At 43.0% G+C, this 15,724-nt stretch overlaps 1 protein-coding gene across 1 annotated transcript in view; it reads right to left on the minus strand.

The window, feature by feature from the left end:
- Positions 1-15,724, minus strand: part of LOC140729187 (ADAMTS-like protein 1) — a 459,173-nt gene that overhangs the window by 111,005 nt on the left and 332,444 nt on the right. The window contains exon 5 of the mRNA XM_073048667.1: positions 8,458-8,503. Within this exon, the coding sequence (XP_072904768.1) occupies positions 8,458-8,503 (46 nt within the window). The remainder of the gene's footprint in view (positions 1-8,457; positions 8,504-15,724) is intronic.

A 15,724-nucleotide genomic window follows, 5' to 3' on the forward strand; every position in this document is an offset into this window, starting at 1 on the left:
CCTGGAGAGATTCAACAGTGACCCAGGTTCTTGCCATGGCTTCTTCATTCAATGCTCACTGGTGTTTGAACTCCAGCTCTCCCAGTTCCCTTCTGAGCGTGGAAAAGTGGCCTTCATGATCATTCTCCTGACCGGGAGAGCCTGCACCATCGTGCATTAGGAGCGATGGTCAGAGATTAACATGGATCTGGATTAATTCATTGCCTACATGAGGAGGGTATTCCATCGTCCCGCTGGAACAAGCTGAGCCTCGGACCATCGGAAGGTGCGTCAAAGCAGTCTGTCAGGGACTACACTATCGAGTTCCAGACTTTGGCCCATGAGAGTGGCTGGAACAGGGAAGCCTTGCCAACTCTATACCACCACTGTCTCTGGGATGAACTCTTGGAGAAGCCAGCAGGAGACTTAGAGACCCTGATCGACCAGACCATCCATGCCAATAATCATTTGGTGGAGCAAAAATGGAACTACATCAGGACATTAATGAGGGCTAGCAATTCTACCCACGAATCTTGGATCATGACCAGCCTGTCTCCTGCTCAGGACTCTGTCGAGCCCATGCAGAATGCTACACAAGACTCTATGCCAACGAGACGTCCCATCGTCGGAGTCATGGCTGCTGCTATTACTGTGGGGAGACTGGTCACCGATGGGCTGAATACTCAAGGCTACAGCTGTCAGGAAAACTACTAACATTGTCCAGTGTCAGGAGTACTGTGATGGTAGCAGCCATCGCTCCCAACCCAGCTGACTCAGGTGTCACCCTAAAGGTGGAGATCTCCTGGGGTACAGCCGGAAACAGGTGAGGATTTTGTGGACTCAGGGTCAGCAGGGAATTTCCTGGACTTGGGGACCACCCATTGGCTCGACAGATGAGCATGGAAGACATGAGTTTCTACATCATTGACTCTCCATTCATACCCCTGATCCTTGGGCACCCTTGGCTATCCCAGCATAACCCATCCATGGACTGGAGGGAGGGGAGAATCACTGCTTGGTCCAGTCATTGGAAGAGGGTATGTTTGCGGTGTGGTGTTCCGACCCCCAGACTCTCCCTAGACCAACGACCAACAAAGGGGCAGACTTCAGTACAGGGTAACCTGAAGCCTTCTGGAGACCTAGTCCTGCCCTCAACATCCTAGTCAGTGGGACTGTGTAAGTTTGGACCCAGTCTAGTGGGGGACATCTCTAGTTCAGGAGAAAGCCAAGGAGGTGCCCAAGCAGTCTGGAACTCTAGCAGCAAAGCCTCAGGGATCCAACCACAAGGTCCTGACTAAAGGGAAGTCTTAATTGCATACCCTTGCAGCCTGTTCCCTGGGTCATGAGGACCATTTGCAGCACCTAGCTGCCATCACGTGAGGATGCAGATTAGGATTTGGACTCTGATTTGGCCACTGTTTTAACGAATGAGTCTAGTGAACGTAGGGAGGAGACTCTGTGTTCTGTTGAATCACCCCTGCAACCTAAGAAGCCTTCACTGAAGGAAGGTCCGGAGAAGATAGCAACACTCAAACCAGTTGAAATCCCTTCCTTCTACAAGGACAGAGGAGGTCTTCAGTAAGGGAAAGGCCTCACCTCTTCCACCGCATCGACCCTACAAATGTGCTATAGACCGACGCCATGTTACTTCTTGTCTGCAGGGTTGATTAAATGCACTCTCAGGTCCAGAGAGAAGTGATGGAATAGTATATAAAGGTGGCTTATTTGGCCATGGATTTCATTTGGCACTCCACCTCACCAGCCTGCGCAAACGTCTGCTTCGTACTACAAAAGGATGGGAGCCTGCAGCCATGCATTGATTATAGACGGCTGAACCACATAATGGTCAAGAATCGCTAACCCCTTCCACTCATGAACACTGCCTTCAAGATTCTCCAAGGGACAAGAATATTTATGAAGCTAGACTTGAGGAGGGCATACAATTGGGTCGAGTGAGTGGAAAACTGCATGCCATTCAACACGCCGACAGGGACTTTGAGCACCTGGTTATGCCTTCCAGTCTTGTTAATGTCCCAGAAATGTTTATAAATGAGGTGCTCTGGCTTACTCTCCATAAGTATGCTTTTGTGTACTTAGATGATGAGCTAATCTTCCTGAAGTCCATGGAGGAGCATGTCACTCACGTCAGGAATATTTTGAAGAAGTTTCTAGACCATGGACTATTTGTGAAGCTGGAGAAGTCTGAATTTCACATAACAGCCATTTTTTCTTTGGGCTCCATCATCTCCAATGGCAATCTCAAAATGGACCCAGACAATCACAGACTAGCTAAAACCATCTTGTGTCAAACAAATCCAACATTTCCTGGGATTTGTTAACTTTTACTGGAAGTTCATCAGGAACTTCAGTTTGGTGGCAGCTCCACTGTTAGCTCTAACTAAGAAAACCACCGGCCCTTTTGTCTGGACTACTGAAGTGGAGGCTGCTTTTACAGAGGCCAAACAGCAGTTCACGACAGCTCCCATTTTGGTTTCACCTAACCCAGTCCTTCTCATCATCATGGAGGAGGACACCTCAGATATCAGAGTGGGTGTAGTGTTGTCTCAACGATCACCTTTGGACAGTAAACTGCAGGTGGCTATCCTTGGCAGAGAGAAACTATGACATCGGGATTCGGGAGTTACTCCCGGTTAAGACGGCCTTGGAGGAATGGTGTCACTGGCTTGAGGGGGCCAAGAACCTTTTTATTTCCTGGACAGAACACAACAACCTATCTTACATTAAGGAGTTCAAGAGACTGAATTCAAAGCATGTCAAGTGGTGTCTTTTCTTTAACTGTAAGTTTTGTCCTGAGCTGTCAACCAGAAACCCTACGCCTTGTCTCGTCAGTTCAACGAACCCAAAAGAGCCTACCACCATTTTGCCCCAAGCCAAAGCAATAGCACCAATTCACTGGGAAATCAGTGAACTTTGTTCGCATGGCCCAGGCGTGAGGGTAGGCTCCTAAGAATGGTCCTGTGCTTGTCCCAAGTTCTGACAATCTCAGGCACTCCAATGGGGAGATTCTTCGAGAATGACCACTCACCCAGGCGTTGCCAAAACCCTCGGGTTCATCAAGGGAAGGCATTTATGGCCCGGAATGGTGAAAGAGGTTTGACAATATATTCAGGCATGCGAGGTGTGCACCCGGAACAAGGGCTCCACCAGCCTCTACCAGTTGAAGACAGACTATGAGTGCGCATCTCCGTGAACTTTGTCACGGATCTTCCGCCATCCGAAAGGAAGACTGTTATCATGTTAATTGCCAATCATTTTTCGAAGGCCTGCAAACTCATTGCCTAGGCAGAGGCAGCCGAGATTGTCCTTGACCAGGTCTTCAGGATCCATGAACTCTTGGTGCAGATTGTCAGGTATCATGGTCCAAAATTTGCCTCACGTCTCTGGATGGTGTTCTGTAAGCTGATTGGGGCAACATGAAATCTTTTCTCTGGGTTTCACCTGCAGTCCAACAGCTAGACAGAGCGGGCCAACCAATGAACGCTAAAATTCCTGGCCTCAGAAAGACCTGAGGAGTGGCGCAACCATTTGATGTGGGCAGAGGTCGCCCACAACAACTTACAATATTCAGTGCATGGGATGTCATCGCCTGAGTGCCAGTTTGGTTGTCCTTTGTCACTCTTCCCGGAACAGGAGGCCAAGGTTGGGGTTCCTGCAGCCGAGATCTCGTCCAAAGTTGCAACAGAAATAGATTAGGGCAAGAGAGATTTTGCTGGCCACTACCCAGATGGTGGAAACCAAGGTTAACCAAAAGAGAAGTCAGGGACCTGCTTTACAGCCTGGGCAACAGGTCTGGCTGTCCACTCAGGATTTGCCTCTCCGAGTCTAGTCTAGGTACCCAATTTCATTGGATCCTTCAAAGTCCTCAAAAAAGTTAAAAAACCTGGTAGCTTGCACCTGCAGCTCCCCAAGATCCTGAAGATCAATCCCACTTTCCATATCTCTAAATTAAAACCTGTCAGCACCAGCCCCTTAGACCCACCATCATTAGCCCTGCCACCACCCAGGTTTATCAATGGGGAGCAGGTCTTCAGAGTAAGAAGAATTTTGGACTCACAAACTGTTCGGGGTGTTCCGCAACACCTCGTGGACTGGGAAGGATTCGGACCTGAGGAAAGGTGCTGGGTGCCAGAAGAGGACTTCTTGGATCTGGCTCTCGTCTACAAATACCATCACCATCTCTCCAAGCCAGGGCTGTCAGGTGTCAGCTGTAGGGGAGGGGATCCTGTTACGACACGCACCCAATTGCACCAGTGTCTGGAATCTCAATGCTGTAACTCTGGAGTATGGATAGCTTTCCCCCCCCCCCCCCCCCCCCCCCCCCCAGTGATTCAGCACCGTCCCACTAATTGGCTGCAATGTTTTGTCGCCAGGTTTTCAGAATTTAACGAGCTCCTCTCGATACACACACTTATTTCTTATATCTTGCAATTTCAAAATGATAGCATTATTACTGAAGTCATAATATATCTAACCACTGAACAATTTAAACTCTGATGATGATGGATATACATTTTGCCATTACTAATCGTAAACCTGAGTTAATCTGGTACCTAGATATTTGATATCTCTAGAAAATGAAGTCTGTGATTGGTGGTGAATATTTTGTACTCTACCCGCATGACTCACAATTTCACAATAAATTAGCAGAGCTTCTATTCCCAGAATGTAACAATGGTGTTCACATATTTGATATATTTAATACTATGCAGAAATTTTTCTTCCATATAATTACCAAGGAATCGTCATCATAAGAACAATGAGGGGAATACTTCCGCGGTGCTTTTGCCCAGGAAGTGTGGTAAAGTCTTTGTGGAAGTGAAAATGTCTATGACCATTGTTATGCCATCGGCCCCCTCCTTTGTGAGAATCTCAAGAACCCGAGTCAAGAGGGGGGGTCAGCTGACCCAAAAGAGAGAGAGACCACGTTCTCCCAAGAAGCAGAATAAAGGTGACCTTGACTATTGTCTCATGGAGACCACGTGAAAAGCCCTCGGGCAAAGTGGGCTGGTTGAGAGAGAGATCGCATCACCTGCAACCTGATTGACACCTGCGATCCCGTGAAGAAGTATAAAGGAGGGTCTGAGGGGGGGGGGGAACCCTCAGACGCACCCAGGAGACGAAGGAAGCACGATATCGATTCCCGTGGGAACGGGAAGCCATTCTGAAGGAAGCCACGTGCGTTAGATTCCAACTTTTGAATCTGTGGCTAGAACCAACGAAAGACTGCTTTTAGCTAACAACGGGGAAGTCTGCTCCCCTGATTCCAAGGATTTGCTCTGCCAAGACGACGGGCAAGTGTTTATCTTTTCCAAATCATCTCTTTCTCTCTCCAACGTGAAAACCCCAGCGGTTCCCAAAAGGGAAAAGCCTGCAAACTTCTGAGTGACTCTTTATATTTCAATTGGACTCTGTATTAACCCCTAGACAACTGTAGAGCTTATTTCTGATTGATTATGGTTACACCGGTGTTTTAGATTGAGTTTGACGATGTATATGATCTGAATGTTTTGTATTAACCATACGTTTGTGCCCTTTTCGAATAAAACGTTTGAAAATAGTAGCATCCGACTCAGCTGATCCATCTATCTTTGCTGGTAAGTTACCTGGTTACGGGGTTACGTAACACCATGTACTCATTCATCTGATCAGGCCACATCCAATCAGAATGTGTGCTTTCTTAGGGCAGCAAACTTTGCATGAGTCGCTATCAAACTAGTTTGTTTAAACGTGTTTGAAGGATGAAGATTGCACAAGGCTTTATGCAGATAAGGATGAAGTTGTTCTCAGCTGGAGGGGGAAGGCAAAAGTTTATGGTCAAGACTGCAACAAGCATTCCCAGGTATGGATGGGAGACCTTTGAGTGAAGAAGAGAGATATAGCTCCAGAGATGTCTATTTACTTAGCAGTACTAGGTGTCAAAGAAAGGGAAGGCTCTATTTCTCAACTCTCCAGCCTCTGTGACAGTTACACTGTAAATCACTCTCATCATTCTCAATGACTTTATCTTACTTTTCCCACATCAGGTTTACTTTAATCCAAAATGGAAAAAGGGAAGAGAAGTCTGTAGGCCCAGTAAATTTCAAAAGAACTTCAACTCTAATGGTGTAGACCAAGTTCTGATCAATCCAAGAACAGCTCAGGATTTCTCTGGCACTCTGGGTCAATCAGCAAGAAATATCTCAAAGAATGTTATGTGCCACATGGGCTTCCTCAGGTGAATTAGTTTCTCCTCACAACTCAAAGACATGAATGTTGGTCTTTGTAAATTGTCCTTAGTCTGTTGGTGGGTTATAGAATGTGGGGCGAGTTGATATGAGAAAATATGGGGAGAATTTTTTTTAATGGGATTAATGTAGGATTAGTGTTAAAAGTTAGTTGACATTGGTGCTGACTCAGTGATTCCATTCTGTATAACTCCACAAAGTATATGGATCAAGCTGACAGGAGAAGTAGCTAAAACAGGTACAATAACAACATTCACTTGGACCAGTACATGGATAGGAAAGGTTTGGCGAGATAGGGTTGAACATGAGAAAATGGGACAATGGGCATTTTGGTCAGCGTGATCAAGTTGGGCATAAAGGTCCTTTCTTTCTTTTCTTTTTCAATCTTTTTATTAATATCAACATGATAAGATTAATACATAGTTATTGGGATTACAAAATTACAAAATTAAAATGAACATAAAAGGATACACAAGCAATAAGTACAATATAGTTAAGTCTTCCCAAATCATGAATGATACAAATATATAAACGAAACAACAAAAACTAGGTATATCATGTTGAAAAAAACAGAAAAGAGAAAAAGAGAAAAAAAATTAAAAAATCCTTTTTCGATAAGGGTACTTTTTTCTATGTTGTACTGTTTGATGAGTTCAGGCTCTTGGGCTCTTTGACTCATTAGTAAGTTTGCAGGTGATGTCACGGTGGAGGTATTTCTAAGGAATTACAGAGGAATATTGATCAGCTGGAAAAGTGGGCTGGGGAATGGCAAATGAAGCTGGAAAGATAAAGGAGGGCAGGAATTTCAAAACAGGGCTTTTGAATTATGGAATAGAGGAGTTTAGGAGTATAACTACTTTGTCCCCCAAAAGTGCTATTTTAAGAGCAAAAAAACAATTGTTCTTGAGGTTTGAGGTGGAATTAGAGGCACGTCAGTACTAGTAGGGTTTGCAGCCCATTATTTCCTACAAAGCCAGACCTAACATCATGAATGGCTGTGATACTTCACTCCTGGATGAGCTCAATCTGTTTCATGCACACTTTGAAAGTGAGAATGAAACTACATCTGTGTGAATCCCAGCTGCATCTGCTGATCTGTGATCTCTGCCTTGGATGCCATGACAGAACATTTTTCATGAGGCTGAACCCTCACAACCCTATGCTATACGTGATACGGCTCTGAAATGCCAACCAACTGTTGGGAGTGTTTAAGGATGTCTTCAAGCTCTCACTACTGTAGTCAGAAGTTCCCACCTGATTCAAAAAGAACAGCAATCATACCTGTGCAGGGTGAGCTGCCTAGATGACTGTGACCTAGTGGTGCTCATATCTATTGTAATGAAGTACTTTGAGAGGTTGGTCATGGATAGAATCAACTCCAGCCTAAGCAAGGACCTGGACCCACTGCAATTTGCCTATCACCACAATAGGTCGACAGCAGATGCAATCTCATTGGCTCTCCATGTGGCCTTGGATCATCTGGACAACAGTAATACCCAAGTCATGCTGCTGTTATTGATTACAGCTCCACTTTCAACTCAATCACACCCTCAATACCAGTCAACAAATTCCAAAAGCTGGGCCTCTGAAACTGGATCTTTAACTCCAAAGTTCTAAGTGAATTTATTATCAAAGTACATATATGTAACCGTATACAACCCTAAGGCTCACTTTCTTGCAGGCAATCACAGTAAATACAAGAAACACAATAGAATCAATGAAAGATCACACCCAGCTGGATGGACCAACAACCAATGTGCAAAAATACTGTGCAAATGCAAAAAGAAAGAGGTATAACAAAATAATAATAATAATAATAATTATTATTATTATTATTCAATAAATAAGAAATACATATTGAGAAAATGAGATGAAAGAATCCTTGAAAGTGAGTCCATAGGTGATGAGGCAAGTGAAGTTGAGTGAAGTTATCCCCTCTGTTCAAGAGCCTGATGGTTGAGGGGTAATAACTGTTCCTGAACCTGGTGGTGTGGGTCCTGGGGCTCTTTATCTTCTTCCTGATGGCAGCATTGAGAAGACAGCATGGTCTGGAACATTTCATCCTCGCTGACAATCAACACTGATGCACTTATTTCCATTGCAGTCAGATGGAACAGAAAGAATGGCTTCTCCCCATCCTAATCTCACCTGAAGCACTGAAAGGATGACCACATACATTACTTCTTACTTGGGTCCAGTTTACAGAGGACATAGTCAAAGGAGTTGGACTTACCACATTGCTGCATGTTCTGTACCGGATATTCTGCCCTTCACAGTTTCTACAGAAACAAGAAAAATATAATAAATATGATAGAATAAAAAACAATTCTGTAGTCCATCACAATGTTTGCTGTGCAACACTGAACAGAAATTATTATATCAATTTCAAGAAGATATTCCAGTAAATTATTTAATTTATTCCCTTCTGCTTTTCACAACAGTAAGTGTGTCACCCAGCCATGAGGCTCATTTGACTTTTTCATCACTGTTAGTAATGAAGAATAAGCAAGGTGCAACAAAAGCTGACTATATTAGAGTGATTCAGGCTTAAGATCTTCCTGTGAAACTGTAAACTTTGTTAACAGCATACAATGTAAACTACATTTGCATTTGTACCTTGCACTAGACTGAGTTCTTCAATATTCCTCAACACAATGAAGCAAATAGACACAAAAAGATATGAATGCCCAAGAAAGCTTTAAAACATTGGACTAACATTGCCTTAACAAGGATAGAGTTCCTCTTGTTCTGACCTACCACCCCATGAGACTCTGCACCCAACACATCTTTCTCTGGAACTTCCGCCATCTTCTACGGAAACCAACCACTAAACACATCTTTACCTCTCCATCCCCCCACTCTCTATTTTCCATAGGGATTGCGCCATCTGTAATTCATCTCTCCATTCGTCCCTACCCACCAATCTCCCACCTGGTCCTACCTTCTGTGTACCTATTCAAGTGTCTTAAATGATACAATTGTACTTGCCTCAGCCATGAAATGACATGTACAGAAGACTGACATGTACTCATAGTGCATATTTACATCCCTCATAGTGCATATTTACATCCAGAGTGTCATTGGATAGTCAAGTAAACAAGTTGCATATACCCACACAAAATTCCTCAGTTCTTTCTGTCTCTACATATATTCTGAATCGCTTGGGTACAAAGTGGGAAATGTATGCAAATACATGTACATTATGTGGATGTTAGCAAAGCCTTTCATAAGTATGCAGTAAGTTATCAATGATTAAAGAGGATGGGATTTGGGGGAAGATAGTGAATATAATGCAAAAATGGTTAACAGAATTAAAGCAGTGTGTAGTAGTGTCAGGGAGTTTTTGCAGAGTCAATGGAAGCATGCAGCTGTATCCCAGACCAGACCTCCTGTATTCCCCAATGAAGGAAAGTGTTTAGTATTATGCAAAAACAATTGAAGTTTGGGTCAAATTCATTCCCTTAACATAAAAAAGTTGCAAATGCAGTATACAACTATTAATGACAAGCTTCCATTAATTCCAGCCCAATTTTCATGGAAGCCATTAGAACTTTTGAAATCCATCCTTTGGGAATTAACATACTGGCTTGTGACTGACCATCACACTGATTCACACTGAGATAGACGTGTACACAGTTTCCACATTGTATCTTCAGCCTAGGTGGAAAATAAAGAACACAACACTTTGTGGAGTGGAGAGAACAAGATTGAATGCTACATCACAGCAGTGAAGTCACCATTCCTCAAAACTGCAGGAGTAGACAGCATTTCTCCAATGTTGCTTGTCTTGGTATATCTTGATAGTTTGGACATTTTCAATTTCCAACACTTTCTGTGTGAAGCCACACAATCTATCTATGAATAATCTATTCACCACAGAGCTATAGTAAAATTAAATGATTACTGTCTGATTCATGTAAGTTACATTATACTGTTACTGTTAAGTAAAATATTGCAGGTTGGAGCTGGCGATACACGGTGATGTTTGTGGGCTGCTGATAGAACTTGTAGATATACCTATTCTGAGCTACTTTCACTGAAAAAAGCAAAGTGCTTTTAAACTATCTTAAAGAAGTAGTGAATTTACAATATCCTGAAGGACTCAGTGCACGCAACTCTCAGGAATATAGGTACAGCATCTTTAAGTGGACAAAGTTATAACACCAAAAGAGAGAGAGGAGGGGAGGAGTCCAAGCCAGACTAATACAGTGGGGTGTAAAGCTTCCTCTACCCAGTATCTTGATAGCAAATGTACAGTTTCTGGAGAATAAAATAAAGAACCTAAGGTCAGATTGCTGTATCAGAAGGAAATGAGGATTTGCTGTATTATCCATTTCATGGAGATGTGGTTACCTCAGATATGCTGGATATGTCAGTCAGACCCTATGGCTTCCCAATACACTGGATGGATCGGACTGCTGAATTGAAGAGGGCAAAAGGTGGGGTTCTGTCTTTCATGATAAATTCTTCATGGTGCTCCGACACGGTGGCCTTGTCATGCTCTGGTTCCCCTAACCTGGAGTATCAAACGATGAAGTGGTAGCTGTTCTATTTACCAAAAGAGTTCTACTCCATGATCCTGACTGCAGTCTACATACCACCAAAGGCTGTTGTTAAGCCACGATCAGCAAACGAGAAGCAGCCTACCCCATTGCCTTTCAAATCATTGCTGGGGACTTCAATCAAATTTGCTTAAAGAAATCTCTGCCCAATTATCATCAACACATCACCTGTAGCACCAGGGATCCCAACACACTCAATCACTGCTATACTACCACAAGACATGTCTACTGTTCCAACCCTAGACCACATTTTATGATATCTGATCATTTGGCTGTCCACCTCCTGCTAGCATACAGGCAGAGGCTAAAGAGCAAGGCTCCAGAAGTAAGGACAATGAAGAGGTGGGTCGTGGGAGGCAAAGGAGCAGCTATGGAACTGTTTTGAGTTAGGGGACCTAGTCATATTCACAGACTCATCAGAAAATCTGAACGAATACACCATGGTTCTCATGGTCTTTATAAAATCACTCTCATGACTGAGTGCGTCCCCGCAAAATCATTTGGAGTCTTCCACAGTCAGGAGCACTGGATGAACTGTAATCAGCTGAAGTGGCATTCAAAACTAGCAGACAAGGGAAATACAAGAGAACCAGGCACAAACTCCAGAAATCCACCTCACCTGCGAAGTGGCTATTCAGGACCAAACTGGAATCACAGAAGTATGCTTGACATCTATGGTAGGGTTTGAATGCCATTACTCTTACAAAGTGAAACCAAGTGACGTAGGCGACAACTAGGTTTTGCTCCCAGATGAGTTCAATGCCTTTTATACTCGCTTCAAACAACAGAACATGGAGGCACTTCCACAAACTCCCACGGCCCCTGCTGACCCTATAGTTTCCGTTTCAGTGGCTGACGGCAGCGTTTCTTCAGGAGGACGAACCCACAGAAAGCACCTGGCCAAGTGCTAATCAATTGGCTGAAGTGTTCATTCACATCTCTAACTTCTTGCTTCAACAGTCCGAGGTACTCACCTGCTTCAAGCAAGCTTCAATTATACCCGTGCCCAAGAAGAATGCTTCAATGACTATCATTCAGTAGCACTTACGTCCATTGTAATAAAGTGCTTTGAGAGGTTGGTGATGAAATATATCAACTTCTGCCTGAGAAGCAACCTGGATCACTCCAATTTGCCTACTGTTGTAACAGGTGAACAGCAGATACCATTTCATTACTCTTCACTCAACCCTGGGACATCTGTGCGGTGAAGATACATACATCAGGATACTCTTTATTGACTACATTAAAGCTCAGCATTCAATACCATAATTCCACCAAAACTAATCAATAAGCTCCAAGACCATGGCCTGAATATCTCCTTGTGCAACTAGATCCTCAATTTCCTCAGTTGCAGACCCCAGTCAATTTGAATTGGCAACAACATCTCCCTCCCTGATCTTTGTCAGCACAGGTGCACCTCAAGGCTATGTGCTTACCTCCCTTCTCTACCTCCTTTATGACTGTGAGGCTAAGCACAGCTCCAATGCCATATATAAGTTTACTGATGACACTACTGTTATTGGCTGAATCAACAATATGTGAAGTTGTCCAATCAATTGTTGACGTTAGTGCTGTAAGAGACAATGCATCATATAAACAATAAATCATATTAAAACCATTATTTTTAAAGCACTATCCCACAAGTTACAATTGCAAACATTCACTTAGACTCTCATCTCCCACTTCATCTACCTTCTCTTCATTTCAAACCCACCAATCTCTCTGAGGAATCCCTTTTTCTCAAATCCACACTCTCACTAGCTTCTGTGACAGTGTAGCTCTTAGGAGAAAGCCCAGATGGATCATTCTCTGGGCCCTTCTCATTGAACATCTGCTCGTATTGCACATTTTCCATCTTAAGGACTTAGCTGACTGTTATTAGATTCTAGAGAATGTTGCTTTTTCAAAAGTGCAAATTTCAATGATGGGAGAAAGGAGGCAGAGTGTTCCTGGGTCCTGAGAGAAGAATATAGGAAGAGCAAATATGTCTTCTGACCTAAGAGGCCGAGTAAGACAGGAATTTAACAGGAGGGGAAATGATCAAGATTTGAGAGTGCAACTACATGGGACACTCACTGAGTTAACTGACAAAGAAATAAATCAACAGTTTAAGCAGAGAAGGGAGGGAACCTTGGTTTCGGCATGTGCAAAGGAGGCTTTAAATTTCAACTATATTGTTAAAACCTTACATTCCAAACAGCCATGCTACTTTCCTGCCAGTGCTGGCATAATTTCAGCAGAGTAAATTTCAAATGATTTCAATACATTGCTGCCAAAAATTCAGAATACATGGCACAGACGATATTTTGTTGGATGTAATAAAAGCAGTCAGGCTATGAATTTTTGCAAACAATATTTCTGCCATTTTTCAGAGGGTTTCATGGAAGTATTGCTGAATTTATTGTGGATTACTGAGTAAACCCAAATTTTATTGTGAAAATAAACCAAACAACAAAATGAACATCAAGGAGTCTAATAGATTGTTAACCTTTAACTCAGTAGCTGGAATATACATATGTGAAAGTAATGCTATAGAGGCACTTAGTCTTGAGTGTGTTACTCCTGGATAATTAGAGTCAATTCTGGATACCAAGATCAGGAAGAAACTCCATGCCGGGATTAGAAGACAGATTCGCTGTAATGATGTTAAGACTGTCAAGCATTAAATCATGAGAGGCAGATTCCTTGACCTGGATTATTTTAAAAATGACAACAACCCATTTCCTCTAGTGATGGAATCAAGAACAAAATAGTGAGACTTTATGGTTAGAGCAAGATTCTTTCAAGGTAAAATCAGGAGCCACTTGGCTACTCAAAATAGTGTGTGCACTCTGCAGTGACAGTGGATACTAACTGTGTAGGTAATATGTAAATACCAGAAAGAGACATTTCTTACTGTAATCATCAGTAAGTCTCAGAGCACATAAAAGAGGCTATTTGCCCACTCTGACTCCTACAAATTATGCAGGAGGACACCCAGATCACTCTGCATGTTTTATTACATTTTTTGTTGAAAATTTTCTTGTTGATGGACACTTCATGCTTTCCTATTTAAGCTTGATTTAGCAGGTTTTTGCAAATTCCCTTAACATGCCTGTATTCCAAGAAAACATTTTTGTAGCACTATAGCACAGAAACAAGCCCTTTGACCCTTTGTCCATGCCAACTTGATTTTCTGCCTAATTTCATCCACCTGCACCTGGACTATTCCCTTCAAGCCATCCCCATCTACGTACCTGTCCATAGTTCTCTTAATTGGAAGAAACTGAACCCAATTCCACCACTTCCTCTGGCAGCTCTTGCCACAATCACACCACCCCCTGTTGAATAGGCTTCCCATTAAATATTTCCCTTTTCACTATTTCCTCTCGTCCTCGTCTCACCCAACCTGAGGGAGTAAAAGCCCACATGTATTCATCCTATCCATACTCACCTACTCTATTTTTGCATAATCTTGTATATTTTGCATAATTCTCTATAAGATCACCCCACATTCTCCTGTACTGCAGGGAATAACGTCCTAACCTATTCAACCATTCCCTATAACTCAGATCCTCAAGTCCCAGCAACGCTTGAATAAATTTTCTGTGCACTCTTTCCATCTTATTGATTTCTTTCCTGTTGGCAGGTGACAAACATGTACAACCACTCTCTGGCTTCTCCCACTAAGCTAAGTTGAATCCAATGGACTACGTCATGCTGAATCCAAGCAACATAACCTTCTGAAACAGCCTCCTATGTGGGATTTTGTCAAAGGCTTTCCTAAAGTCCATGTAGACAACATCCACTGCTTTTCCTTCATCAACTGTCTTGGTAAACTCTTCAAAAAGTTCTATAAGATTGATTAGACGTTGCTTCCCATGCACAAAGACATGTTGTCGATCCCTCCTCTATCTAAATACTTATACAGTCAGCCCTCCTTATTCGCGAATTCTGCGTCCGCGCATTTAACCAACCGCGAATCGCGAAAACCCGGAAGTGCTCTTCCAGCACTTGTTGTTCGAGCACGTACAGACTTTTTTCCTTGTCATTATTCCCTAAACAATGCAGTATAACAACTATTTTACATAGCATTTACATTGTATTAGCTGTTATAAGTAATCTAGAGATGATTTAAAGTATACGGGAGGATGTGCGTGGGTTACCGTGGATTGGGATCGAAAAAATCGTAAGTTCTCTTACTAAGTCAGAACAGGTACATCCGATATTATTTAGCGTCAGTTAGTCAAACGTTTGCATTTGTATATAGCATATATTTTACCTTTCTATGCATATAAAACTCTTAAGAACATATGTTTCAGCACCGGGCTTGGGAAGTTTGATCTAGTGACAAATCGCTATCGAGTGCGCTCTCCACCATGCCGGGTTGATGAGGAGGATCAAAAACCCAAAACCCAATAATTAAACCACTGCGTTGCTTAGTAATAATCATAGCTTTCACATGCTCCATTAAAATTGTTCCGATCATGACCAACTGTAGCCTAACGCTTTTCCAATGACCGATGGCATTTCACCTCTTTCCGATTGCTTTATTACTTCCACCTCATTTTCAATCACGATCGTGACTGTTTTCGTGAACAGAAACACCACGGATTCAGAGCTACGCCGGGTCCTAATGCCCACCACTCCGAACATGTTAAATAAAGTCCGGGGTTCCGCTGGGTCCTGAAGACCACTGCACTGATTTAGGTTAAATAAGGGACTTGAGCATCTGCGATTTTTGGTATCCGCGGGGGGGGGGGGGGGGTCTCGGAACCAATCCCCCGTGGATAAGGAGGGCCAACTGTATAACCTGCCCTTTAGAATACCTTCCAATAATTTAGCCAAGGCTAACCTCGGACTCACTGGTCTATAATTTCCCAGCCTATTCTTAGTCCTTTTCCTGAACAATAGAACAACATTAGCTATCCTCCAATTACAAGTTGTAAGTTGTCCTCC

The sequence above is a fragment of the Hemitrygon akajei genome, chromosome 6 (genome assembly GCF_048418815.1).
Source record: "Hemitrygon akajei chromosome 6, sHemAka1.3, whole genome shotgun sequence".
In the NCBI taxonomy this organism is placed as follows: Eukaryota; Metazoa; Chordata; class Chondrichthyes; order Myliobatiformes; family Dasyatidae; genus Hemitrygon; species Hemitrygon akajei.